The sequence below is a fragment of the Atractosteus spatula genome, chromosome 12, assembly GCF_055471065.1.
Source record: "Atractosteus spatula isolate fAtrSpa1 chromosome 12, fAtrSpa1.hap1, whole genome shotgun sequence".
NCBI lineage: Eukaryota > Metazoa > Chordata > Actinopteri > Semionotiformes > Lepisosteidae > Atractosteus > Atractosteus spatula.
Window position 1 is genome coordinate 46,140,912 of NC_142717.1, and position 27,075 is coordinate 46,167,986.

A 27,075-nucleotide genomic window follows, 5' to 3' on the forward strand; every position below is an offset into this window, starting at 1 on the left:
ATTCCCACCTCCGCCTGTATATTGCTAATGGGCACCAGTTGGGGACCATTCAGAAAACCAGCGGAGCAACATTTTGAAAACAAGCTCAAACATTTCAGTTTTCTCTGTGCTTTTGTGTTGTCTGCTTATACTAGAGCAACATATATCCCTTGATAAGCTATTTATTCTTTGCCCCAAAAATGGGATGTCTTTTTATAATTAACGGACATTTCTTTTAAATATTGTAGCTTCGATTGTTGTACACTTCATTTCCAGCTGTTGAACAGGACGTCCCAACAGCAGGTTAAATGTGCAACTGGATGCTTGTTGAAACTGAAACTCATCAGCTCTGGGACCAGTGACCAGCCAAGCCTTTTAATTTCCCCCAATCGAGGAAAAGCACTCAGTGCAGACTTAATTTTTGGAATGGCTGGATGAAGCTGAAAACAAAACCTAGTATGTTATTATTCAGAGCAGTTCAAAGGGAATTCTAGGATACTTGGTTCAATACTTCAAAGGCCCTCTTAGGAAACGAGAGATCTGTGTTCTTCAGCGAGGTCAGGCAAAGCTGACTAATCTAGCGAGAAAGAGGTTAACCTGCAGAGCCAGTGGGGATGTGACAGCTGGTTCACAGGTCATTTATTACAGCCTGTCATGGCTAACTGCATTCGAAGAGGTGGTTCGTCTCAAATTAGGGTGAACAATTTATTAGGAGCACACTGTGCACCTGCTCCTGAGTCAGAAATCGGTGTCGCTCAAGAATGCAATTCAGAAGTGCTTGGCAGGTAAGGATTTGAAAGGTGACATTTCAGTTTAGTGTCTCCCAGTGATCGGGCCAATTTGAGTGGCTTTAGCTGTGTGCCAGACAGGGCTGTGAAGAACGAGAGGAGGAGGTTTGATGGTTTGATATGTGAGGATGCTGTGCTGTGTGGTTAAGGTAATGGGACCATAGGTTCACAGCTGTTTGAACCTGAGAAAATAATGCTTTATTAAATTAGCTTGCACCTCTAATCAGAATGATAACGGGGCTTTAATTGTGAATTTGTGATCGAGTGGCTCTCTGGTGATGGACGGATGAAGATTCGTGAGACTGAAGACGCTGGTGTTTCAGTTAAACAACTCAATTGTTTTCTTTCTGAGCTCTTCACTTTGCACACCAGAGCAGTTCCAAACATTCTGTACATCGGTCACTGTGACTGAAGCAGCCGGTGACAGGTCTGTTGGATATCTCGGACGTCCTGGGTGTGGGGTGGAGAGGAAGAAACCCCGAGTCTGATGAGTCACGCTGCGCTGCGCAGCACACTGTACACTGCCACCAGGAGTGACAGTCAAGACTAGAGGAACCCTCTTCCTCTACCCAGCGTGGTCAGTGTGAGGGTCACTGTGCCCTGTGCCCAGTGTGGTCAGTGTGAGGGTCACTGTGCCCTGTGCCCAGTGTGGTCAGGGTGAGGGTCACTGTGTCCCGTGCCCAGTGTGGTCAGGGTGAGGGTCACTGTGCCCAGTGTGGTCAGTGTGAGGGTCACTGTGCCCTGTGCCCAGTGTGGTCAGGGTGAGGGTCACTGTGTCCCGTGCCCAGTGTGGTCAGTGTGAGGGTCACTGTGCCCAGTGTGGTCAGTGTGAGGGTCACTGTGCCCTGTACCCAGTGTGGTCAGTGTGAGGGTCACTGTGCCCTGTGCCCAGTGTGGTCAGGGTGAGGGTCACTGTGCCCTGTGCCCAGTGTGGTCAGTGTGAGGGTCACTGTGCCCAGTGTGGTCAGTGTGAGGGTCACTGTGCCCTGTACCCAGTGTGGTCAGGGTGAGGGTCACTGTGTCCCGTGCCCAGTGTGGTCAGTGTGAGGTCACTGTGCCCTGTACCCAGTGTGGTCAGGGTGAGGGTCACTGTGTCCCGTGCCCAGTGTGGTCAGTGTGAGGGTCACTGTGCCCAGTGTGGTCAGTGTGAGGGTCACTGTGTCCTGTACCCAGTGTGGTCAGTGTGAGGGTCACTGTGCCCTGTGCCCAGTGTGGTCAGGGTGAGGGTCACTGTGTCCCGTGCCCAGTGTGGTCAGTGTGAGGGTCACTGTGCCCTGTACCCAGTGTGGTCAGTGTGAGGGTCACTGCTCCCCGTGCCCAGTGTGGTCAGTGTGAGGGTCACTGTGTCCCGTGCCCAGTGTGGTCAGTGTGAGGGTCAATGTGCCCTGTGCCCAGTGTGGTCAGTGTGAGGGTCACTGTGCCCAGTGTGGTCAGTGTGAGGGTCACTGTGTCCCGTGCCCATTGTGGTCAGTGTAGAGGTGGAAGATGGACAGAAGGGGAACAGGCCATGTGAGGTCAGTCTGGCTTTGTGCCCGCCTGCAGGATTTTCCTCTTATCCATGGGAGTTAAAAAGTCCTCTTGATAAAATTCTTTTTCATTTTCTTATCTCAGCTTGAATTTCTAGGAGGAAATATTGTCCCTTCATCCTTGCACATTTCTTCCTCTTCAGAAAGATGTGCTGGTTTTACTGCTGTAGACAAGAACTGTGTCCCACTCTTGTACTTTTTAAACATGAGTGTGCATTTTTATTACCTCTTTTGTCAGATTGCATCCCATTTCCTTAAACCACTGAAAGTGTTTAATTTAAGATGGTTATACTCTATCTTATCTGCTGCAGAATTTATATTAGTATCTTTTACTTTTCATGGTGAGCTCGCTACTGTTAAAATGTTTAATGGTTTATTGGTTTTCATGTTTGTGCCGCTTTAGGAACAAGTTTATTTATTCTCTAAACCTCGTCAGGATTTTGCTCTTACATCCTCTTCATACTCTTGGTTTCCTGACACCTCTAATAGGAGCCATTAACAAATGTTGGAAAATGAAAGAAATAAGGAGCAATTAGTTTGAAGTCAAAGCTAATTGCTTAGTCACAGTAACTCCATGCTTCCTACAAAGGTAATTGCCAGCGAATGACATTTAGATTGTTTGAGCTCAGGTTGATTTCTTTTATTACCTCAGCTCCATAGAGTCCTGAGTTCTGTGGGCATTTCTCTTGACTCATTTGCAAATAATAACAAACAGAACTCTGAAGGTGAGACATAAATACCAGCTTAGTTATGAAAGGGTTTGTCATTTGGTTTTCATTTTCTTTTAATAAAAACCTCCAAATACACCTCTCTTTTTATTCTACTGCTGCGCTCAGCACAGTATATAGTAATGCATTTTTAAAAAAGCTAGCAGCTTCTAAATAAAAAGGACATTTGTGTCACTTGAAAATTAGCATGTCTTCCTTTTGCACTGTTTAGAAAAGGGCATGACAGCACGACAACAGATTTTCATTTGCAAGGCTAAAATCAATTTGAGATGAAAAGGAAATTTAGCAGAAGGTTTTGAAATGTATTCTAATAACCTACTAGAGACAATCTTATGAATAATTACAGTAGACTGAAGAAAAAGTACACATTGTACATCACTGGTATTTAAAAAATGAGCAGATTCTAACAGCTAGATGCAATCAAAACAGCTGCTAGTCAGCAAGTCAAAACATTTCTCTTTGGTAAGTGGTTCTTGTGTGTATATTTGTATATTACACTGTCTATATTACATGTATGATCTCCTTGGTTTATGAAGCCTTTTCTTATTTTTCGCCTTCTTAGTCTGTTAAAATTTCTCATCTTCTGGCAAAGCTCTGTAGTTCTGCTTGTCTGTAACTGTGTCTGCACCCCGCTCTGTGAGGAGCCTAAGAGGAGAAGAGTTCTAGTTCGAGTTTTTGAATCTGAAGGCTTTAGGCTTCAGCTGTTATGGATGATCCGTATGAGCGCTTACTGGACACGAGAAAACCCCGGAGCTCGGCTTCTGTATGGCAGCTGGCAGGTTCTTGAAATCAGGTAAAAACGGTTTGGCCTCCTATGCAAGTGATCCCCTTGGATTGTGGGTCAGCAGTTGACTAAATCAATAACACCGACACCTGGAGGAAAAATAATAGTGGAGCCACAAACCGGAGTTTCCTGCTCCTGAGTCCGCTGAGCATCCCCGGAGATGCGCGCCGTCTTCAAGGCGGTAGACTTGTCATCTCTCTACGGGCTGTTTGGTTAAACTGTTCTGTTCACCGTTCACAGCAGGGGGCGGCCGTGGAGGCATCAGGAGCGAAGGCCCAGGCGCAGAATTCCAGCATGATCCATCCGACCCCCCGAGAGCAGGAGCTCCTCCTGGTGCTCAGGGCTAGCGACTCCGGGCATGGGTCACGAAGAGGTCAGTGCAGGCAGGGACCCCGCTCCGAGGAAGACTGGGGGGCGCGCGGGAGCAGAAGCGCTCCTCAGGCCCCGAGCTGTCAGCAGCTCCCTGTCCTGTGAGGATCCAGTGCCAGGAGCCTGGCTGGTTGTGCATGACGGGGCCTGTCTGTAACATCACAAGATATTTTGCACCAGCGTTCAGCTGTGAGCTCCTTTCCATCTATGGCTGCTGAGCAGGTGTGAAGGGGAAAGTCTAGATTTTGTGCTGTACATGTGTTTTACATGAAAGTGAGTTAAATAATTAGACATTTTTCAAAACCTGATCAGCTGCTACATAATAGAAGTGTACTGTATTTGGTAACCATTCTTTGACCGGTGAACATCCTCACCGACAGGAAGGCACTCTGTGCAGATGATAATATGGCAGGCTGTCTTTATTTGGCACAGCTGTTTTGTCAGTTTTATTCAGGGAACTGAAAACTGTGAATTTAAATGTCAATAAATATTGCATCTTCTTCGCCAGCTAGAAATGCTGTTCAGTGTTGATTACCTCTCTCTACAGGCTGCACAGCTTCTGATTTTTACTGTCTGAAGAGATTTTAAATTATGTGAAAGGAACACAAAATGCTTTTGTTTGTCTGACAGTCTTATGTCTATCTAGTGCAAAAAAAACCCCAAAAAATAATTATTTTGAAGTGCAATACCCTCGGTCTAGTCCTTGGGCTTTATTACCAATTAAGAACGAATGCCTTGCTTCGTGATGGTGTGTGTATTGTAATTGGTGTTCCCACGAAATTCTCATTTTCTTGGTTGTGTGTTGTGTCCAGAGTTGGAGCGCTCTTGTCTGCGGTGTGTAATGAGAGCCGCGCTGACTGTATTACACAGAAGAAACAAATGCAAGAGGACGTGTCTATTTAGTTTGCATCTCCGGGGCCCTGCTTGTCAGCTCCCGTTAAGCCCAGCCGTGCGGGCAGACGAAGGGGGGAGCTTCCCTGCTCTGTGGGGGCAGAGGCCCGTGGTTCTGAAACAGGGGTCTGCCGACACCTGCTCTGGCCCCGCCAGGTGCCGCGGGCTCTGAGGGCTCAAGAGCGCCCCCTCTGCCCATCGCTGTCCTCAGACTGCCCTGCAGGAAGAGCGAGAGGAATGGGCTGGAGTTTGTCTGTGATCATTCCAATTCCCCGGTCAGTAGCAGCCTGGCCTTCCATTCCTCACCTTTCCCATGACTTTGGACAAAGGGAGCAAAGATCCCTGCGGTCTCGGACATTTCTCACCCTAGCAGTTTGGGGAATTCAGTCTGTTATAAAGTCTGTGGACCACCCCTTCTCCTCTCCTTCAGGGGTGCCCAATATCTGGATATTTTGCCGGCGTAATCACCCCTGCGGATCAATCACACTTACTTAGAGAGAGTTGTTAGCGGGCCGCAGGTCCTGGTAGATTTTCTTGAGCGTCTGTGCACGCTTGTCGCAGGCAGTCAGGGCCTCACCCGTCCGCTGTGTCCATCAGCCCACTTGGCTCATGCTGTGCCGTTGGAAGGGATAATAAGTTGGTCTTGATAGAATCGAGACGGTCACCAATAAACTTCCTCATGTCTTCAGCTGCCTTTTTCTGTTGTTGACCTTGAGCAGCAGGAACAGCTGGATTGGAGACTCTCTCTCCGGGCTCATTCGAACTTTCAAAATGCTCCTCTGCCTGTGACTTCCCAGTCCAGTTTCCGGGCTTCGATCCTCTTTAATTCCATGTTAAACATGGAAACGTTTTCAGTTTAAAATCTGGAAAAAATGACAGTTACAAACAGCGATCCGACAGTACAGTACAGTAGCGACACAAAACAGTAACCGCAATTTGAATAAATCACTGAGGAGCTTGGAAACATCCTGCTGTTCCATTCCATGTGCCCCAGTGCCCTGCGGTCCTCCCAGCTGGTGATGATAATCATTGGTGTAAGACAATTAGTGCCCTGCGTTCACATGGGCACAACCAGCTCCTGATTACGCCTCCCTCCCATCCCTTCAGCGCAGCGCTGGAGAGTTTGCAGTGGAAACTTTTGATGAGAGAGGGTGAATTACAGCCTCAAGTAAAAGCAGTATGCACAGTTTAATTGCCAGGCGATAAAAAGGCTGTTAACAGCAAAGGGGTTTTTTAAGAGCACACTTGACCTTTATCAGGTGGTTGAGTTAATGCAGACAATGATCTGAGTGCTGCTGAGGCTGAGCTGGGCATGTTACCTGTTGGGCTCTAAATGCCAAGCGAAAGCATTTTATTTCCATGCTTGCTCCTCCACCTTTTCAAAAATTCTTCTGAGCCGAGTCTCTTAGGCTATTATTTTAACCCACCTTAAAATGGTGATTGCTACATCAAAAGGCATGAAAACAATATAACTGCCTGCTTTACTCTAAATGTCACAACCAAGTCTGTTTTCAATTTTTTATAAAGCTTATTATGTGTTTTTGCAAGGGCTTCAGCCCTGGAGGGTCAGCGGTCTTTCATGAAGACGGGCTCAAAGAGAGCCCACCTGCCCTGCTGACCGCACTGTCTCAGCCGCGCACTCGCAATGAGACAGTTTCATTCAATATTGATCAGGTCCTCACGGAGGCCTTTCTTTCCAGAGGACAGCAGCCTGCATCTCATTTAAGTGTCTGATTTAGTCAGAAAATTAAAGCTCTTTTGTCGCACTGTGTGTTTTTAAGAACATAACAAAAGCCCGTCAGAAGACCTAATACAATTGTTAAAGACGTGAAGCTAAATTTACCGCACATTACCGTCACGGCTGCCTGTGGAATTGGAAGGCATGCTCTTGTAGTTCCGGCACAAAGATTAAGAGAGAAGGAATTCTGTCATTAAAGAGGGTTTGCATTTTCGTGTGGCAGATAACGAGCTGAGAATACCAGGAGTGCAATATTCATATAGACAGGCTCATTATAGGGAGGAAATGGCGGATTAAGGCGGCTGTTGATTCTCTCTTATCTCTGCGTCCGCCAGTAAAGCTTCTGCTTCTTTCAAATTCATTGATTCACCTGAATAGGAGTCTCCTCGCGCCTCTGGAGATGACAACAGAGTCCTGGCCAGCACGGGGGAGTGCTCTCCAAGGTGTGAGCAACTTCCTTGCTCCTGTTTGCACACTCACGGGGAATTGAGTGACAGAATATTGGTTTTCAGAGAAGGTTTTCTCTGTCGGGTTTAACTTTGTGCTTGTGCCTTGCAGTATCGTTGTGACATTGTTTTTTCAGCTCAGCGTCCACTGTGAGCTGTAAATACACACAAGTCATCTGTCAAGGAGCTCGGCATGAATTGCACAAAGTGTGATGCTACTTATGCATATAAATGTGAAGTAAGGTCTAGCAGCAAGTGATCCTACCTACAGTAGCACTGTGAATGTGAGTTTATGTCACGGTAAGGTTACAGATGCTTTTGAAGTTTTTATTACAATACTTGTTTAAAAGTTCGTGCATAGCTGCCTACAGCTGTAAATCACTCAGGCATCAAGTACAGTATGTCTTGATTATCTTTCAGTTGCCAAGTGTTTGCCGGTGATTTTGATGTGTTTTTGTTCTGATAGTGTTTTTCTAATTCCCTTGCTGCTGTTTCTGCTTTCCCCTGTTTTTAACTCATCTGCCACTTCAATTAGTTCACTGACTAAACCAGGATCTGTTTGCTGTATTCAACAGGAAGAGCACCGGGCCTAAATACTGCTCTCTGCGGAACACCCCTGCTCCCACCAGGCCAGCTACAGCTTGTGTGCTTTAAGGTTGTTTACTGTCTCTTGTACATTAGCCAGTTCTTCAGTCATGTGCATACGTTCATTTATTAAGAGTTAACCTTTCAGCACAAGCCTTCTGGAAATGTAGACACAGTATATCAAGTCATGTTCTCTACCGTTAGTTAGCAACCATGTTTGATGCTTTTTCAAAGAATTTGAGCAAGTTAGTTAAACTTAATTTACAGTTGTCAAAGTTGTTACAATCATTTAATTTTAAAAAGTGTTTCTAAACAGTAATTATATTTTATTATAAAATGGGTAGAGTTAAGTATGAATCCATGAGAACTGAACACTATTATTAAACTTTGATTTATAATCTACTACACAGTACACTGGACCTCAGAACACAATGAAGACTGCAATTGCAAAGAATGAAACTTTGATTATGGCATAATCAAAATCCAATTTCTTAGTACACTATAGATTATATATCTAAAGGTCTTAGATCATCTTTATGTTTAAATTGTATTTCAGTTCTGCTGATGTTTGCAGACTTTACCATCTTATGTCTTAAATTATTTCAGCACGTTCTCAGCAGAAGGTGCCCCTCTGTGGTTATAAACATACACTTTTTAACTGAAATATGACAAGAGGTCTTCATAAGTGACTCAGTGATAGCAAATTAAATAACATTTATACAAAGATGAGTAAAACATACTATATATTTAGGTATTTTAAAAGGATCATATTAAAAGTAGTACCGTATGTTTTACAATGATTTATAGACAGCTTTAAAAAATAATCACTAAAACACTTTTAGTTCAATGCCCGCGCTCACTGAATACATTTTACCAGTGTCCCTTAAAATTGTATAAAAAAAGGCAAAATGTGGGATATCTGAAGTTTTTTCACCTATTCCAGGAAAAGCACAGGGTATTGTCAGAGAACAGCAATTTGTCCGTCAACCGAGTAAAATCACTGAAATTATTTTCCCAATTGTTGCTGTCAGGTCCATAATCTTTCCAGGACTGGAGAGTCTAGTGTCTTCTCAAGCGCGGCACGTGAATCTGACCGGTACTGCGCTCGTCAGTGTCCCGAGTGTCGATGAGCTCGGACTCCAGAAGGCGGCTGGGTGCAAGAGTTCCCTGCATCATACGAGTTCAGCATGCGTTCAGCTAATTATTCCCGAGCAGAAACTGCCATCAGACTGGAGGGTTTGTGACTCATCAACTCCTGTGGGTGTTCTTCGCGCATTGATCGCTTCTGCTCCTATAGAAACCATTTGTTCTGCAGGGAGTGAAAGCCAGCAGTTTTCCGTTTTGGCTCCACTCATCTTGCTCAGCTCCCAGCTGACCAGGGACTGAATGAATCAGTGGTGCTACCTGGATGCTGGCAGGTTCTCTTCCACAGTCCTTGTGTCAGATCTGCACGGTTAATACTGTGCAGAATGTGGCCATGGTGTTGACTTACTCCTTGGGTCATCACATGGCATATTGGGATTATTATTAGAAGTTGTTAATTAGATTCCACGTGAAAAGATTTTTAAAGAAAATAAACATTTCTTGAAAATGACTGGGCAAACCCTGGCAGGTACATTTTACTGTAGGCAAATGCAGTGTGTTACTTAGAAGTAAAAATAAATCTTACACTTGTATAGCGCTTTCCTGGGCACTCCACTCAAAGCGCTTTACAAGTCATGGGGATCCCCTCCACCCCCACCAGTGTGCAGCCCCACCTGGATGATGCTCCAGTCCTCTCCCCACAATCCAGCTCTCAGTGGGGAGGAGAGCAGAGTGATGAAGCCAGTTCAGAGATGGGGGTTATTAGGAGGGCAGGGGGAAATTTGGCCAGGACGATAGGGAAACACCCTGCTATAGAAACATAAGGAGCAAAAACATAAACAATAAAATATGAAACACTGACATTGCAGAAGCAGCTTCCAAATACGACAAAGGTATTTAGCTTGCCATTTATATCTTCTAGTCATGTGGGGGTATCTGTAAAAAAGACAATGTTAGAATGTATAGCTAAATGGTGTAGAGTAGGGTTTAAATTAAAGGATGTTATATTAATTGAACAATGCACTTTTGTGTATTATTTGTGGTCACCATACTACAGGACATCAGCTCAAAGAAGAGCAGCCAGGTTCACAGGACGTCCCGCCCACAAAGACGTCAAGAACTGTATTCTTGTTGTCTTGAACATAGAAGACAAAGAGGAGACGTGATTCAAGTATTCAAAATTCTCCAAGACGCTGTCAAAATGAATGCATTGGACTCTTCAGAATCAAATATAAAACACGGACTACAGGACACTGAATGGACTAAGTGTAAAAACTAAGTCCATTCGTTTTTTGAAACTGAAAACAGGTGGCACTTCTTTACACAAAGTGTTGTAGGGGGTTGAGCTACCCAGCCAAGGTATCAAAGCTGATACCTTGATTTCATTTGAGAAAGAGCTGGATTTTGGGTTAAATTTGGTTAAACTGGTAGCTAAATGAGCTCTTAGATGACTAGTGACCTTCTTTTGTTTGTAGTTTTTCCCATGTTCTTAATGATATTAGCATGGAAGAATGAAAAAAAAAAATGTCACTTTAAGACCCTAGACGTCCTCTTTCTCAGACATCTGTAGTCTGCACCAGTACGGCCTGAGATGCCTGCTGTGATGAATCTGTTGGGTACACACTCAGTACAGAGAGACGTTCATGATAAACTTCAGGAGATGATTATGAAACGCTGCAAGAATACAATTGCGGCGTGGCACACTGCAGCTGGAGTCTGGACCGAGGGGCGGGAGAGTGTGTGCGGTCAGGCCAGTCTGAGCAGCTGCTGCTCCCAGTGGACAGCGGTACAGATGGCACAAACCGGCGGTGTTTTCGAACTCTTCTCTACAAACTCTGCCCTCCTCCCTCCTGCGCGTCTGACTCCGGACATTCTCAACCCCACCTTCCTGCCTCACGCCCGCTGCTTGCAGGGACAGACCCCGGCTGCCCCAGGACCCTGTCCTGGATGGAGAGGGTAGATGAGGGATGGGCGCATGACCCCCCACCTGTCATCTAGAAGTTTAAAAAATATAACGCAACAAGCTGCAAGCACTTTGTACAGCTGGAGCGCTGACTGGCCGTTCCTTGGAGCTGCCGCCATCCTGCTGTTGCTGTCTGTGGCCACAGCTGGAGCTTCTTCAGTCAGCGGAGACCCGCGCAGGTGAGTCCAGTTCAGACTGCCGCACAGCCGCGGATCCGTGTGGCTCTGTCGCCCTTCGTTTCCAGCGGAAGGTGAGAGGAGATTAAGAAAACGGGAAACGTGTTTTATATACAACATGGATGGTTTTCAGATGGAAACAGGCCACTCTGTTGAAACTGGTTTACTTGGACTCCTTCACTATTCTGTCATGGAACTAATTTATAGAGCTGATAGAGAAATAGAAACCGTGGAAGAAAAGGAATGTACTGAAGACCTTATTTTAAGAAATAATTAATTGTGTTCTACCCAGCTAATCTGGAATTAGCGGTTCTGCACATCCCTCCCCAGCAGCATTGCAAGCCTGCAAGGACCCGGGAAACCACAGGGGGCGCTGTGGTCACCACATGCTCTGTAGAGTTCAACGCCAGTCACAGCCAGCCTGCAGCACAGTCCGGGCTCAGACCCCTGCCCACACATCCCAGGATGCACTCGGGCACATGTCTACACAGGGTGAACTGCTCAGGAGGCTCTGGACTATTCTTTAATGATGAAGAACATATCAATGATAATCATACATATTAAATGATGTTAGTAGGCGGAAAAAAAGCAGGGAACACTTGAGTCACTTGTGACCTGAAATAAATTTGATTCAGTTACTGGAGGTATAGTTTTAGGAATACATTCAAGCTGTAAACAGCACTGACTTCATGAGATGTTCCACACTTGAAATGGTAAAGAAAGGGATTTGTCTGATTGCAAGAAAGTCTGTTCTTTAAAAGTCCGTCACTCCCTGTTGAAGACGGAGCTGTCGGTGGGTCTTCCAGGCGGGTGATCCTGAGTGTCTGAAGAGGAGAAGAAAAGAGCTGCTGGACAGACAGGAGGTCAGTCATCACCTCCTGCACCACGTGAGGGGACAAGACTTTGAACTGCAGGGGCAAACAGATATTTCTGTTCTGCTCAACCTTATTCTTGAAAAACGCTTCATCTGACTAACTTAAAAGTTCTTAAAAGAACTCATAGTTCTGTATTTTTAAACAAATACTTCACATTGTGGTAAATGGAATAATTAAATTCTTTAAAAAATATTATTTGCACATGAAGTGCTATGTTTACAAATGCACATTATTGAATACATTTTAATAAGCATTAAATAAGTTGGTTTTGACAGTAAGTTATTTTGAAAGGCAATTTATGTCTTTTATGATGAAACTAAATTGTTCAAAGACCAATTTGTGTCAAACGGGAAGTAAAAAATATGATCAATCTTTTTAGCACCATTTTCTCTTGCGCTCATACATTGTGTCTTGGTTAGACATCACAGGAAAAATAACAGTTAAAATGTAGATCTAGATACAGTATACTGATCCTACAGGACTGGCCACATTTTTGTGTGATAACAGAATCTGTTGGTATTTTATAGTTTTTTAATCTAATTACTGTAGATATATAAATATTTCAGGTGGGCAGCTGCGTCAGTATGCGTAGGCTGCAAAGGAACAAGTAATGGGTTTATTCCATTGGGTTATACCACATTCAATCTCATTTTGCATGCAGTTACAAACTGCTGCAAGCAAGGGGGCTCCAGAGTGACACAGACAGTGTGGGCACTCAGGGCTTTCAGTGACACAGTTACCCCATAGACCCCCAGAACTGCTGTTGAGGGTCACGCCTCTCACCAATCAGAGCTGACAGTCCAGTATGGGGCGGTACTCAACAATCGGTGGGAGGAGTCTGCCCTCACTTCCTCATTCTCTCCTGTGTGCGGTTGCAGGGTTTGGAGCTCTAAACTGCAACGTGGAAACCTCACAACTAGCTATTCCAAATCAATAATTTCATTAGGTTTAGTGCCTCTTGCAGTACTTTGCCGCAGAGTGCTTTACAAATTGCTACTGCTGTGAACAAAATTATAACAGTTGACTTTATGACTTTTCTGAGCAGGAGGAACAAATCCTCTGAAGGTCTGGCTCAACGACTGACCTCCTCCAGGCAGCGGGTTTGTGGTGCATTAATTTCAACATCAGTGAAATCCTTTTCCGTTGCTTCAAAAAGTCCAAACGCAATTTTAAATCGCAGTCAACAATTTGGCCTGACCTTTATAGAATGACTTGATGTGCTGTAGTGCCCAGCACACCAGTCTGCCACAGGCAGGTTTCCAGTAACAATATCATGACAATATAATAATGGCGGACCATGTGGGCAGGGAGGAAAGGAAAACACAGACTTGCAGGAGGAGGAAAGAAGCCTCTGTGAGTCCCAGTCCCAGTCTCAGCGATCGCCCTCCTGTGTCAGGGGGTTTGTGGTGCGTTCATTTTTACAAATCGTGATCAGTTTCTGCCACGTCCAGGGTTGGTACCCTGAGGTCCTGGGACTGTCGTCAGGGTGGTGTGAGTGAGACTCCTGCCCTCATGCAGACTGTGCTCGCTGTGGGATCACAGCCCCAGGACCAGCCAGGCAGTGGGACAGAGAAGTTGGGACAGTGTGTTGCAGTACGTTGACGGAAAATCACAATTTAAGGCAAATTACATCATATAACATGACCACTGGAATCACAGGCTGAGGAAAGGCTTTCTTTAAATGTCTAAAAGAGAAATGTTAATTCCTTTATTTGGAAACTGTATAGTAGATCAAAGAAATCCAGGAAAAAATGTGAACTTACAATTTTGTCTGCTATCTGACACCCCAAGTTGTTACTAAACCAAGTCTAAAGCTGGATTTGAAAATATTGATTGGAAATACTTTTTGTTGTGTGTGTAAATGTATATCTTTGAATTGGAAGAATTCTTTCACAAAGGCAGCCATGTAAGAAAAACTGGAGAGTAGTTCAGACAGGGGAGATTAATCATTTTGGTTCTGGGCGACCTCAGTTAAATTGTGCATTTGCTATGTCTGTCACTAACACATATTAATGAAATGGACTTCAACGAGAGACCTAGAGCCCACTCTCCAGCCAGTGTGACAAAATAAAAACAGGCAAAGAATTAGACACCATTCCTATGAATTCCAATTCAGGAATCAGGAATAATTCAATTCATCTCCAGGAGCTCCAGCAGAATGGCCCAGACCTCTGGAATGAAGTCAACTCTGCACCGTTAGATTATCCACAGGCGTCACTCTGGGCAGGTGCAGACTTGGGACGGCCTGTGTTTGTGTTTTTACTTTCAGGGAGATTCATTGCTGTCTGTGCTGTCTTGTTCCTGAATTTATTTTGCTTTTCAATCCCAGTACTGTATGTGAGCCTCATCACAGGCCTCCACCGAAACGGTGAGTTTTCCATTACTGAAATGATGGATGTAAGTGAGCTGAGCAACGCTGTCCAGATCGCTATCCCGATACGGCATTAACTAAACACCGAGGACAGAAGGAAGAATAAGACCACTCGTGTCTGTGGGAATAAACATCGTGCTGCGTGCCCTGTCCGAGGAGCCCTGGTGTGATCCTCACCCCTCCAGCTTCAAACTAGCGGCTCTTCCACACTGTTCTGTTAATAACAGTGGTTCCCTTAGAGTGTAGAGTTAAATATTGGGTATGATGAAAATACCCAAAGTTTGTTTGTTAATTCCAAAGATTGTATAACAGTAATACCATCGGGGGGTTGTACCAGTGTTTTTTTTAAAGATAAGGTTTGACTCCCATGACACAAGAAGCTTTGTTCAGGAAAGGTACTTGCTTGGTGCTCATACAGGCTCTATCCTGTGGGAGCGGCTCAGGTCAAAGGAGAAGTGAGGTTAAGCTCAGTAAAGGCTGGACTATAAAGGCATTGAGCGACTGCTATGGTCTTTGACTTGAAAGGCCCGGTGGTTTCAGGCAATCACATTTACTGTGCTTATGAGAAAACCCCAAAGGTATAACCACAAAGACATTTAGTACCAGTAATTTTATAACTTTTCTCCAGAAGGGAGTGAAAAGCTGTACAGTCTGCTTGTGTTAGTTTTAGCACTGTGACACAGGGCTCCTGAAGTGTCACCACCAGCACCTGCTGACTCCTGAAGCAGCTCACAGAGGAGCACAGCTGTCAGCTAAGGTTCCGCTCTGTGGCTCCTGTCACTGCTCATCGTGTTGAGGACATGTGAGGACATTGTCCCAGGGTGTGACTGGGAGGCCAGAGGCACAGGCAGGGATACACATATTCTGTGCTGTTTGTGTTCAATAAACTGTCCTAACACAGTGTGGAGTGCTGCTTGGGGGCTCAGCACTCCAGACTGTAAGGTGGTGGGTTAGACTCCTCACTATAGACAGTGTTGTACCCCTGGTTATTAGCCCAGCGCATATACTGTAAATATACTGTAAATGAGGGTCAGTCTTGCCAGGATTATCCCTGTGAAGACTCATTACTTCTGTCTGCAGTAACACAGGGAACTGAGGGCTGCTGTTCTCTTTCCCATAACACTGAAAGCATCCTGATGTAGGATATGTAGGATATTCTAACCATCTCTGAATGTGCATTCAGGAATATACAGATATTTGGTGAGCTCGTAGAAAAGACATTTCATTGCCAGCAATTACTGCTGCACGCTGTATTGTTGTGCATTTGATAAATAAACTTTGATTGATTGATTGATTGATATTTCATGGGCAGACAACCTCTGAAATAGCAGGGAGGCTTTTGTGCTTCTGGGATAACAGACTAAGTGGTGCAGAACAGGGCAAAGACAAGTGAACTTTAAAAAGAGACTGATGATTGATTGAAAATTAAAGACTGAGGGTTTGAACGGGCAAAAAGATAGAAAACAGTACAGGTAAAGGAGAAACGCCCAGATTGGACTGATGAAATTAGAGGAGTGCCACAGGGATCTGTAGCCAGCCCACTGCCCTTCTTAATTTAAATAAATGGTCTAGATATTGGTATCGTAAAGTCACCTCATGTCGAAAATATATTGTTGCTCTGCAGCCACTGCTGAGAAGAGCAGCCAGATGAAATACATAGCTTGAGGGAAAGTCCCACACTGCCAGGCTGGAGAAACTGAACCGTAGCCTCAGACAGAGAAGACAATGAGGGCTCTGCTCTAGATAGTCACAAACCTCTTCAGTATCAATAGTGAACAGTGAACCACACGTGGAAACAGTGCGCAAGTCTATTTAAATCTGAGAACAGGAGGCACTTCTCTAATCAAGTGTCACGTGGAAGCGTGGATCAGCTTTCAGCCATTTTGCTGAAACCGATACCCTGTTTATTGTTAAAGAAAGAGTTGTCTGTGATCTTCAGGTCAATTAGCTGCTAGCCACCATTTCTTCTGTCCCCCAAAAACATTTTCTGGAGACTTGTATTTCCAGGGTACATCTTTGAACACAATTAATCTTAGGTGGACCACATAACACAACACAAGTACTAACATTTTAACCCTTTTTAACTGAAGAATTGTCAGTGATTTTTAATCACAGTAAGCCTGGCCAGTAGCTGTTTCTGCCAGATATTGAGTATTGAACAGGTTTAAAGGTGGATCAATCGCCGTTCAGCATGATGTGACCGGTGATAAGGGAGCTGTGTGAGGAAGCATCAAAGTTTTAGACAGATGTGGTGTGTCATGTGCTCGCGCTTGCCCTGCTTGATGTCTGGAGGTGCCCTAATTTATGTGGTGTCTTGGAATTTGGAAAGCCATTGACTCATGGGAAAGGTTAATCCTGTGGCTTCTGAGGCTGACCGTGGCCCTGGTTTCTTGTCAGTGACCTCTGCAAATGTCAGCTAGATACGAGGATACAGCAGAGAAATGAATCAGAGACGCCATGTCTGCTCTCCTGATGTGCCTTCCTGTAGAGTTTGCTTACGTATCGTACTCAAGGGCTACAGTACCTGGCACAGGGCACACAGAGGGCACAACGCATCTGAAAGGCAAAATTAAAACATTTGGGCATTTTCAGTCGTTAACTTGTGGACTGTAGCTAATGTTATACTGTTTCCAGTTTTTCTTATTTCATGCCTGCTAAAGCGCCTGGTGTTGGTTTATCAGTCCAGCTGTGGTGAGACAGTGAGGAAGTGATTATTATATTGTCATGATATTGTTACTGGAAACCTGCCTGTGGCAGACTGGTGTGCTGGGCACTACAGCACATCTGGAAAGACTGGAATAATCTTCCTCTCTAAGTCTTTCTATAAATGTCAGGGCAAATTGTTGACTGCGACTTAAAGTTGTGTTTTGACTTTTTGAAGCAACGGAAAAGGATTTCACTGACGTTTTTGACAAGCTTGAACTGTAAAAGTGAACGTTTCCTTCTTGGCATCTCCCCTCCAGCAGTAGCTCGTGCAGGGTGTCCTGATCAGTCACAGTCTAGGTGGAGCTGGTCTTCTGCGTTTTTCCCCATAGCGGGAATCGAGAGGCAGCTGAGGCAGGTTGTGAGTCTGAGTGGCGTCTGCGCAGTCTGTGAAATCAAGAGGAATCAAGAGGCCGGTGTGCGTGATGAACGACCACACTCTAAGGAACCGTCGTCTTCAGTCATTGAAAAGATAATTGAAATGATAATTAAAAACCCTTTGCGAAACGCTAAAAATAAGAATTATGTACAGCATTTAGTATGCATGGCTGGCAAGTAACTTGAGAAGCCATAGATATCACTAAAGAAACTTCTGGAGACTGCAGAATGTGGATATTTCAGTGCCAAAGATACGGCTCGGCTTTGCCTGTGACAGAGACTCATTTGATACGCGGTGTGAGAGCACTCGTCTGCGCCTGTGAATGAGGACGCGCAGCTGATAATGTTGTGTTTACCTTCTCCTTTAATCTGCTAGCAGAAAGCTCTCATCGTTTTTCTTTGAAGAGACATTTTAATCATCTTACCTTCTGCAAATTAAAATACCATTTTTATGACACTAAAGCTAAAAGTTCAAGCTTTTTTGTTTCATATTCACTGTGCTTAGCAGTATTTAAATTAACTGTTTTCACTTGAAGTATTAAGAACAATTTCAAAATGAAAGATTATGTCCTCTGTCTAGAAAGCTTCAAGTAGAATTACTGTAAATTAAAAGTAACTTGACACATTTTTAATAAAAGAAAGCTTTTTCACACAGCTACACTCCACACACCCTTGCACACATACACAGCTACACTCACAGAAGAAATGCATATTGAATTCTTCATTTATGTCTTTAAATTACTATATAATCAGAGGCCTAAATTTCTCAAATAAATTGGTCAACACGTGTTTTTCATTGTTGTATTAACAGTGTCTTTACTTTTCCAAAGCCATTCCTTGAGACATCTTTTTGATTTAATTTCAATAAGATACTTCTGCTCTTCCAATGCAGGAAAACTACAGATGTTTTTCTCAGGTACACTCCTGAGCTATTTCTGTGACAGGAATCCACAGAGGTCAAGCCGGGTCAGAAATCTGAAGATGAAATGGAATAACGTGAAAGGTAAATGACTTGTTAGTCACTTGATTGTTTATTTATAAGAATTGATTGAACAGATGAGGTTTGGTTTTTAAACAGCCTCACTTTCTCAGCAGCTGTTTTGCCTTCATGTACTGTAAGTGTGAAGAGCCATCAGGCTGTGAAGCTCCAGTCAGTGAGGGGAAAATGAGCTGGTGGCTCCGGGCGCTGGAGTGGTGTGTGAGTGTGTGTGGTGTAATTGTGTGACTGTAGTGAGTTTGTGTGTGTGAGTGTGTAATAGTGTGTGTATGAGTGTCAATGTGTGTGGCTAAAGGAGAGGGTCTCACACAGCTACACACGCTCACACAGCTACACACACACATAATTCACATTTACACTGTCAGACAGGGGTCCCAGAACATCATCGGGGGACAGACATGTGGACAGATGCTTCCACAGTGTCCACACATGCCCTCAGACTGCCCGTCTCCGGGGGGATAGCTGTGTTTTCGATCAGTATCACACAGTCCTGGCGTGTTCCTCTCCCCTCCCTCTGGCGTCAGGGTGGAAAGTGATTGATCGAAACGAGTTTCGCTCTGCAGGAACGTACTACTTCCCCTCAGCCCCTGGCCTGTCAGCTCCCAGGGGGGCTGGGCGTGTATCACAATATTCGGTTCAGGAAGCTCTGGACAGAGCCCATATTCCAATAACCCCCCTCGCGTCTCTCATTCTGTTTAATTAAGAGACAGCCTGCCCCTGTTCTCCCTGGAGACCTGTCACTCCAGCGCAGAGAACCTTTCCACTTGGAATGACACTTAAATTGTTCACAGGCGCAAAGAAAGTTCCTTCAACCTCGCTTCTTTTCCAAGGGCTCAGACAGCTTGTGGCTTTTGATGGCGAATCTTGCTTTATCATCGTTCCAAACCGGAGCCCTGGGAGCCCGCTGGCCCGTAGCTCACCCTGGTGCTCAGGTGTGACGCGATCCGAGAGCCATTCACTCCTCCCTGGGCAGGAAACCAGTCCACCACTGGGAGCAAACCCCAGCAATACTGGTCTCCATTCACACACCTGGGTGACTGGCGCTCTCAAGGTTACAACAGCAGTGCCTGCAGCAGGGACTCTAACCCGCAGCCCAAGCACTGTACTGTATGTTGTCATATGAGGAGAGGCCACAATGCATCTGCCCATCCTGGTACAAGGCTGGACTGCCAGAGCACAGAGTCCTCATCCCCAAAACCCCCCGTTGGGCAGACAGTACATCCTGGACAGTGATCTTCAGGACACGCTGTAATAAAACCGCTTACAAGGGCCATGAGCTCAGAAGTTGAACTATATGTTAAGCCAATATATTTTAAGATGAGATTAAGAAGACTCATGGGTACCTGCATTCTTGCGTTTATGTTAGACATTTTATTCTGAAGGGATGCCGTTTCTTGAAACGCCTGCCGCAGCCGTGGGACCCAAATGATGTCCGGCACCATATTGAGGACTCCTTCAATTTGAATTTCTGTCATAAGTTTTGCTGTCTTTCCTCACAAAGCCCAGCTCTCTTCAACCGCAGGAGTAAACTGCTCACTGGGAGAAGGACCGTGCACCGTGGCGGCGACTCGTGAAGTCTTCATCAGGAGAAAATAAAGTCAGAGGTCTGGATGAGTTCTGACTGAGGACAGAAATGAGCGCTGAGCGGCTGGTGTGAATTTAGAATTATCTGTGCCACGAATATATTTATCTCGCCTGTGAACTCCGCGCCTGTTTCTTTATTTCTAAAAAGGATTATACCTGAATTATAAACTCATGAGAGAGCTGAAAGAAGCCAGGGTATCGGTTTCGGCAACATGGCCGCTCCACACTCCGGCACCCCTTGGTCTCTCGGGGCTCCGGGCTCTTCCACGAGCTTTCCTCGTGTGTCCCGTGGTCCGTGTGTCGCTGTTTGATCTGTGTGTCGTTAAAGGAGAAAACGAGAGAAACAGAGCACGCCAGATGTAAAAACCCCACAGTGCCCCAGTGTCTTCTTCTTTACTTAAATAACCTGTTTGATGTCATGATTCACTTCATTAGTCAACATATTCGCCTTATCCATGTTTTAATAAAGGACTTATCAAGTTCAAGTTCAAGTTTATTGTCATTACACTCATATACATGGTATATGGTATAACGAAATGCTATTTAGCTAGCTCTCGGACATAAGTAGTACAAAGAGAAAAAACAACAACAACAACAATACAATTGTGTAGCAAAAGAAAGACAGAGACAACAGGCAGTGTGCAAAAAACAACAACAGACGATGTGCAAAAAAACAACAACAGGCAATGTGCAAAACAACAAAAAGGTAATAGGTTATTAAATAATATTTAAAAAATGAACCGACAGGGCAGCTGGCTGAATTTATGAACAGTGAACACTTGAATTCGTGACCCTGAAAAACTGCTAGAATCAAAGCGACAGTCTCAGCCCTCAGTCCCAGCTCGCAAGCGAACTGGAACTTTGGCAGGAGCCCAGATTCGGAGCTGACGGGTCCGCACTCCTCTCGGCGGTGCAGCGGCGATCGGCGAGGCTGCCCACGTTTCATCCGCGCACGTTGTCACTGCGCTCTATCGTTAAAGATAAGGACCGTCACTGCAGTCATTACACCTGCACCTGTCGCATCTTCGAATGCTATTTCAGTTCACTCTTACTTTGTGTAGTTCGCCTTTTTTTTCTCCTAGTTCATTTCTTGAGTTGAATTTAAAAAAAAAAGAAATAAAGTGTTTAGGGGAAATCTTTTTTCTCTTCCCTATTTCCGACGGAAAGCAATCATTTTTATCTGGAGTTGTTTTTAACGAGCGATGACAGCTCATGTACTGACGTGTGCTTTCCTTTTGCAAAGGTGCGATAAGAGAATTGTGCTCAGCGGTGCGTGGTTGAACCCAGACCCCTCCTCCAGTGGCGAATGGCGCTTTGTATAAAATCCCCCGAATGGCAGATCGCGACCAGAGAGCATCTGTGAGCGCGCCTGGACCCCTGTCGCCGCGTTGAGACCACCTGTTCCAGAGCTTAATGTGAGTACACCGCCCGCCGCTCGCTCGTATTCATGCAAGACTGCTGTATCACTACTGAGCGCCTTCGCATGGCGCACGGGGGGTAATTCAGTCCATTCTATGAGGGTATTGTAAACTGTCATTTATTTTTGTTGCAAAACTGCCCCTTTTTTGAATTGATACATGTAAGAAGTTATAAAGCGATGTTTTGCTTCTCCAAAGCTTCCCCGAAACACGCAGGGCTCTTCGGTTCTTTCACCTAAACGCTTAACGACACAATTATCCGAGCTGGAACTGTGGGATTCTCTTTAATTGCTTTAGCCACTTTAATCCGCTGTGTTTCGATACCTAGGTCACATATCCAATTTCTCACTGGAGGATCTAGGTGTATCGTGGTAACCTTACGTTTCGCTTGAGCAGATCATGTGCCGGGAAGACACAGCCGTGTCAAACTTCACCTCACCTCGCACTTAGACGGCAATCCTAACCGCTTCTCCACGCTGTTTTCGTGGTAATGCGAGCACTAGCCAAGCCTTGCTTAGGTAGCTCCTACTAACAGGCCGTATCCCAGGTACTGGGCTCGATCTGCAGGTCTGGTGCCTTTACAGACAGGAGCGTCAGCGTCGGTATGTCGGACGTACAGAGTAACACGCCGAGTGGACACTGATTTACTGGGTTTACAGTCATCTCCCTCTCACGGTCAGAATAAAAATACTTGCTCAAAGTTTTGGAAGGTAACTCAATTTTATTTTAAAAAAACAATTGCTGTCTATAAAGCTTACATTACATAATTGTGGATGTATATTTCAGACTTTTTTTATGGAACACCTTTCCGTATTAAGGACCATATTTAGATACGGGCAGAAACTCGACTGCTCTAGAAGTCATTCATGCAGTGGGAAACGGTGTGGCACGCTGTACAATACACACAGCTGTCCAAAGACGAAAGCGCAACGTTTGACCAGATAGCATCTTTTATAACGCTACAGATTAGTCGTGCTAAAACCATATTCCTTTTGTTTCCGTACAGGTCTGCATACTTGTGTAAACAGTTATCCATTCTGCTAAATAGAACCCTTCTAATTATGATGGCGATTTAGTGGCAAGTGTCGCTGAAACGCTTTTTTGAACAGCCTGTGTCAGGGTAGGTCCCGTCTCCCTGTGACTTCTTGCCCTGCTGTCCCCGCAGATGCAGTCGACACTGGGCCTGTGGGCGGGCGTGCTGGCCGTCGCCTTCTGCACCCTGATCTGCGCCGGCACGCCGGCCGAGGCGTACCCCCCCAAACCCGACAACCCGGGCGAGGACGCGCCGGCGGAGGACTTGGCCAGATACTACTCGGCCCTGAGGCACTACATCAACCTCATCACCCGGCAGCGGTAAGGGCGCGACTGCAGTCTGGAAAAGACTTCTTTCCGCTCACAGATACGGATCAATGTCTCTACCGGCCCCTTCGATTACAAATAAATTATATAGTTTGTTTTTTTGTGTTGATGTTATTTGGATTAATTCCATGGTATAAACATAATAGCTCATTAACAGGTGTCGAGCGGAGGGAATTCGCTGAGTTCGATACATTTTGTTTTGTTAAAACCCCGAGGTGCCACAAGCACTTTCGGAAAAGTGTTCAGGATTGTCAGGGCACAGAACTCTTGTTGTAGCCTCTCCGTCATCTTAAAGTTGTGATTGTAATAAATAGTGGAAGAGAGCCTTTGTTAAAGTCTCTGTCAGTCGTATTTTGTAGGGCGATGTGAAACATGTATTCGTGCGTTTTTCCCAACTGGAGTCAATTTCAGCAGCGCAGTGAGATCGCCAAGCTGTTTAGCGCTGCGTCTGGCTCGCAGCGAGTGGGAAATAGATACAAATAACACTGAGATGAGCGTCAGCCGCCACCGGGCTGCCTCTTAGTTCTAATAATGTATTTTAAAATGTTTTAAAACATTTCCAAAAGTGACATTACTAGCCTGTGCTTTTCCAGACCTTTTTACTTGTGAGAAAAACTAAACTCGTTTACTTCCTCCTCTCCTGTAATAATAGAACGGGATGTTTCGCAAAGCTAAGAGGTAAATTTCCCTTTTTTGCGGATCTTCCAAGACACGGATAAAGTTATCAGGACAGACCGTGGCTAGCAAGAGAATTCAAGGGAAAATATTCATCCACAGCTGTCTCGGGACACGGGTTCGAATCCGGGCCGGAGTCCGTATTTCCCGCCCGGGTGCGACGTGCCGGCCAGGTCAGGCGGTCGAGTCTGGAGGCGAGAGCTGCAGCAGTTCTGTGGGCTCCGAAATACACGTTTTGTCGACATCACGCGGCTTCCGGATGACGGGTGGAAATCGAATTCGGCGTAAACCAACACCTTCTGTGGTGTTCTGAAGACGTCATCATTCTCACCGACCCGTTTGCTACCATTAGAGAGTACAGGGAGAGCTTTCAGACGCTCAACGTTCAATTTGAGATGTATTTTACGCGTGTAAAGTGACCGCACACGGACTCTGGTGTAGTTAACTCCCTGATTGCTCGCTGGTTCGCTGCGTGTCGACAGTCCTCCCCCCGGCGCTGCAGGATCGCTCCGCCGAGCCCGGAGCGGAGCCCCATTAGCCGGGGCCGCGGAAGTTTTCCCGAGCGGCTCGAAGCTCACAGCCGCCTGTGAGATCGGACCGTTCTCATCAGCAGCCCGAGGGCTTAGATATTAAAGCCGGGGTTTAAGATCAGCGATTCCGCGCGATGAAGCGGCGGGACGCGCCAGACGCGAGTGTTTCTAATGGTCTCTGCGCTGCGCACGTCTGACGGCTTCAGCAAAGGATGCGTTGCTGAAGACCCTGTCGGTGTCCTTCCACAGGTATGGGAAGCGGTCCAGCCCCGACTCCTTGTTCTCAGACCTGCTGTTGAGAGAGAGCACAGAGAGCATTCCCAGGACCAGGTAGGGCGCAAACAGGTGGCAGACGACCTGGTACAAAGGCCCGTTCACTTCCACCCAGTACCGAGTGCGTTTGGCAGATTTGAAATGTCTGTGAATGTCGTATCCTCTTTAACAACCCTAGCGCAGTTCCGAATTTCTCTCCTCCTGCCGGGAGGGCCCCGCAGTGGCACACTGTAAGAGAAGCTGAGTGAGAATCGCAGGGACAGCGCAGGCATTTAAGTTTTATTGCAAGGTTTATTACAAAATAGGAGAATTGTCTTCTAGTGGGCACTTGAATTCAAACGTTACGTGAGAACGGCCCTCTGACAGAATTCACACTTGTTTTCTAACAAACAGTGCCTTTTCTTGACACTGCACGCTGCGTTCCAGCGCCACATCGCTGTCCCCTTTCTTCAATAGGGAGCCTTTTCCACTGAAGCTGATGGGAAAAGTAATTCCTGATGCTTCGTTTACCTCAGCGTATTTATTTTTGTGTCCTTTCTCACATTTAGAAACTCCTTCTGTCAAAGTCAATTCATAGAAATGACAGAATTTCACTTTCATGTTAATGTCATTCTGTAGTCATGGCTGAGGAAGTTCTCGGGACACATCTCCAGATATTTCCACCCGTGTCGTACTGAGATCCTTCAGTAGAAACAAATTATTTTTCTTTGCCGTCGTTATTATTATTGTTGTCATTTGTGTCAGTGATGCCTCGCTCCATGCACACACGTCCTCTGTGTTGATTCATTAGAAAGCTTGAAGTCCTCCCAGGCAGCACTCCTGGAGGTCGGCCCGTCACTGCTCTCAGACGCACTCCCTGTGCTGTGTACAAACAGAACTACACAGAGCAAAGAGACGAGGCCAAACTCCAGCGGATTATGAACATGCATCGTGATACCAAAACAAAACACGCCTGAAACGGTTCTCCTATTAACTTTTTTAATCTTTTAGTTGCGGAAACCAAGTCCTTTAAAATCTGTTCTTTTATATTTTTAGATTCGAAGACCCTACCCTGTGGTGATGGGAGCAGTGCTCTCCGATATGTGTGTCCCCTCATGTCTCGCATTGCCGACACACCGACACCCCGACTCCGCCAGGTTCCCAAAGACAGATGCTGCATGCCACCATCTCCATCCAACCGTGTAGAAAGAACTCTTGCATCATACTGTATATACATTTATGTAAGCAATATATTTGTGCATTGCAATTATAATAGTGGGAAAAAAAATATTATTTGTATAGTAAAATTGTGCTATTAAAATTCATTTAAAAATATCATAGTCAGTGAAGTGATTTTCTTATGTTGATGCGTCATTTTTTCTCAATTTTCATTTTTGTATCTGTCTAAAAATACATTAAACTATGAAGTATATGCACGACAACTGTATGTAATGTCTGTATCCCATTATACTGACTTTACAGTTAACACAATGGCACTTTGCATAATTAAACCTAGATAATGTAAGCATTTCACATTCAAGATCACAATAATCCCATAACCCTTTTAACTTCACACTAGAAAACTTCTATTATCCAAAAAATACCCCTTTTCACCAATAGTATAATTCGTCTTCTAGCAGTCCTCGTCTTTTAGTCAATGTGCTTTCTGTAGACGGAGGAAACAGGCAGCTTTGTTTGGGGACTTGTCCTTTCCCCACAAAATAATTGGCCATGCCAAGTCTCTCTCACGCTGATCTCCGCAGACTTCTGCTGTAAACAAGATCCACAGGTTCTGAAATAACACTTACTGATCCATGCAGGAGGCAACGACAAAACCCAACTCTTCCTGCAGCCGCTGTTCTGCTATCTCTGCATTTCTACCAGCTTCTTATCTATGTACTGTAGCTGTTTGGCCGAGGGAATTGTCTTGAGATACAGAGTTCACTCCTGCACCAACACTGTTGGTTTTTGCTTGAACAGATTGCACGAAATCTTAAAAAGGAGCCTGCAATTGTGCAAACATTTATAGAAGTGTTTATAGCAAGTGTTGAATAAATAAAAGGAGATGAATGAAAAATGTGGGGAAAGAGAATGCACAAGTTTTAGATATGAAATCTAGCCATTGAATCAAATTCAAAACTTCTAGCAATTGTATTGTTGTCCAAAAAGCCTTTGGTGTTTTGCCATTCTTTTCCTGCTGTCTCAATTTATTTTTTTCCATCTATTCTTTACAGTTCATTTTCCTTTGTTAAGTTAGTTATTTACCATCAAAATGCATTTTACAGGGAGGTATAAAATACATTTTTCCAGCCCTGCTCTGTAATGGAGGTTTATTAAGTGACAATGGGTCTGACTAACGTTTCATGTCTTAACTGTAGACGTCAAATTTTAAAAGCTGCACAAGAACCAATTTATCCCAAATATAGTAATTACCTCACATGAAATGAATTATAATAGATTTTATTTCGTCTAAGTTAAACTTCAATTCCTATTCTATTTATATTTCTGAATTCGTCATAATCGCAGCTCCACTAAATAACTCACAATGGTGATAAAGAATCATCTGCTGAACACAGGAAACAGCAATATCTTATTTCTTCTGTGTGTCGGCTCAGAGCTCCCAGTGGAGACAGATTTAGTCATTGCCCTTCACTTTCTTCTCATTCATACATCAGAGTACATCCATGGTTGTGGAACCTCAAACTGGGAAATCTCATGGAATTGCAATCACTCATATATTCTGTCTTTCAGAAACAAAACTTTTGAAGTTCTTCTCTCCTCTTCATCAGCTTACAGACATTTTATTCTTCTTGCTTCTCCTTGCTCTTGCACGGAGAAGTAATTGCTCTTTGGCAAGTAGTAAGTAGCATAGTTCAA

General features: G+C 44.9%; 1 protein-coding gene across 1 annotated transcript; it reads left to right on the forward strand.

Moving 5' to 3' along the window:
* Nucleotides 1-21,316: 21,316 nt before the first annotated feature.
* Nucleotides 21,317-25,538, forward strand: npy (neuropeptide Y). Its single transcript, XM_088929152.1, has 4 exons — nucleotides 21,317-21,379; nucleotides 22,548-22,735; nucleotides 24,196-24,276; nucleotides 25,255-25,538. The coding sequence occupies exons 2-4, from the start codon at nucleotides 22,548-22,550 to the stop codon at nucleotides 25,277-25,279; spliced, it is 294 nt and encodes a 97-aa protein (XP_088785278.1). The 5' UTR covers nucleotides 21,317-21,379; the 3' UTR covers nucleotides 25,280-25,538.
* Nucleotides 25,539-27,075: the final 1,537 nt, after the last annotated feature.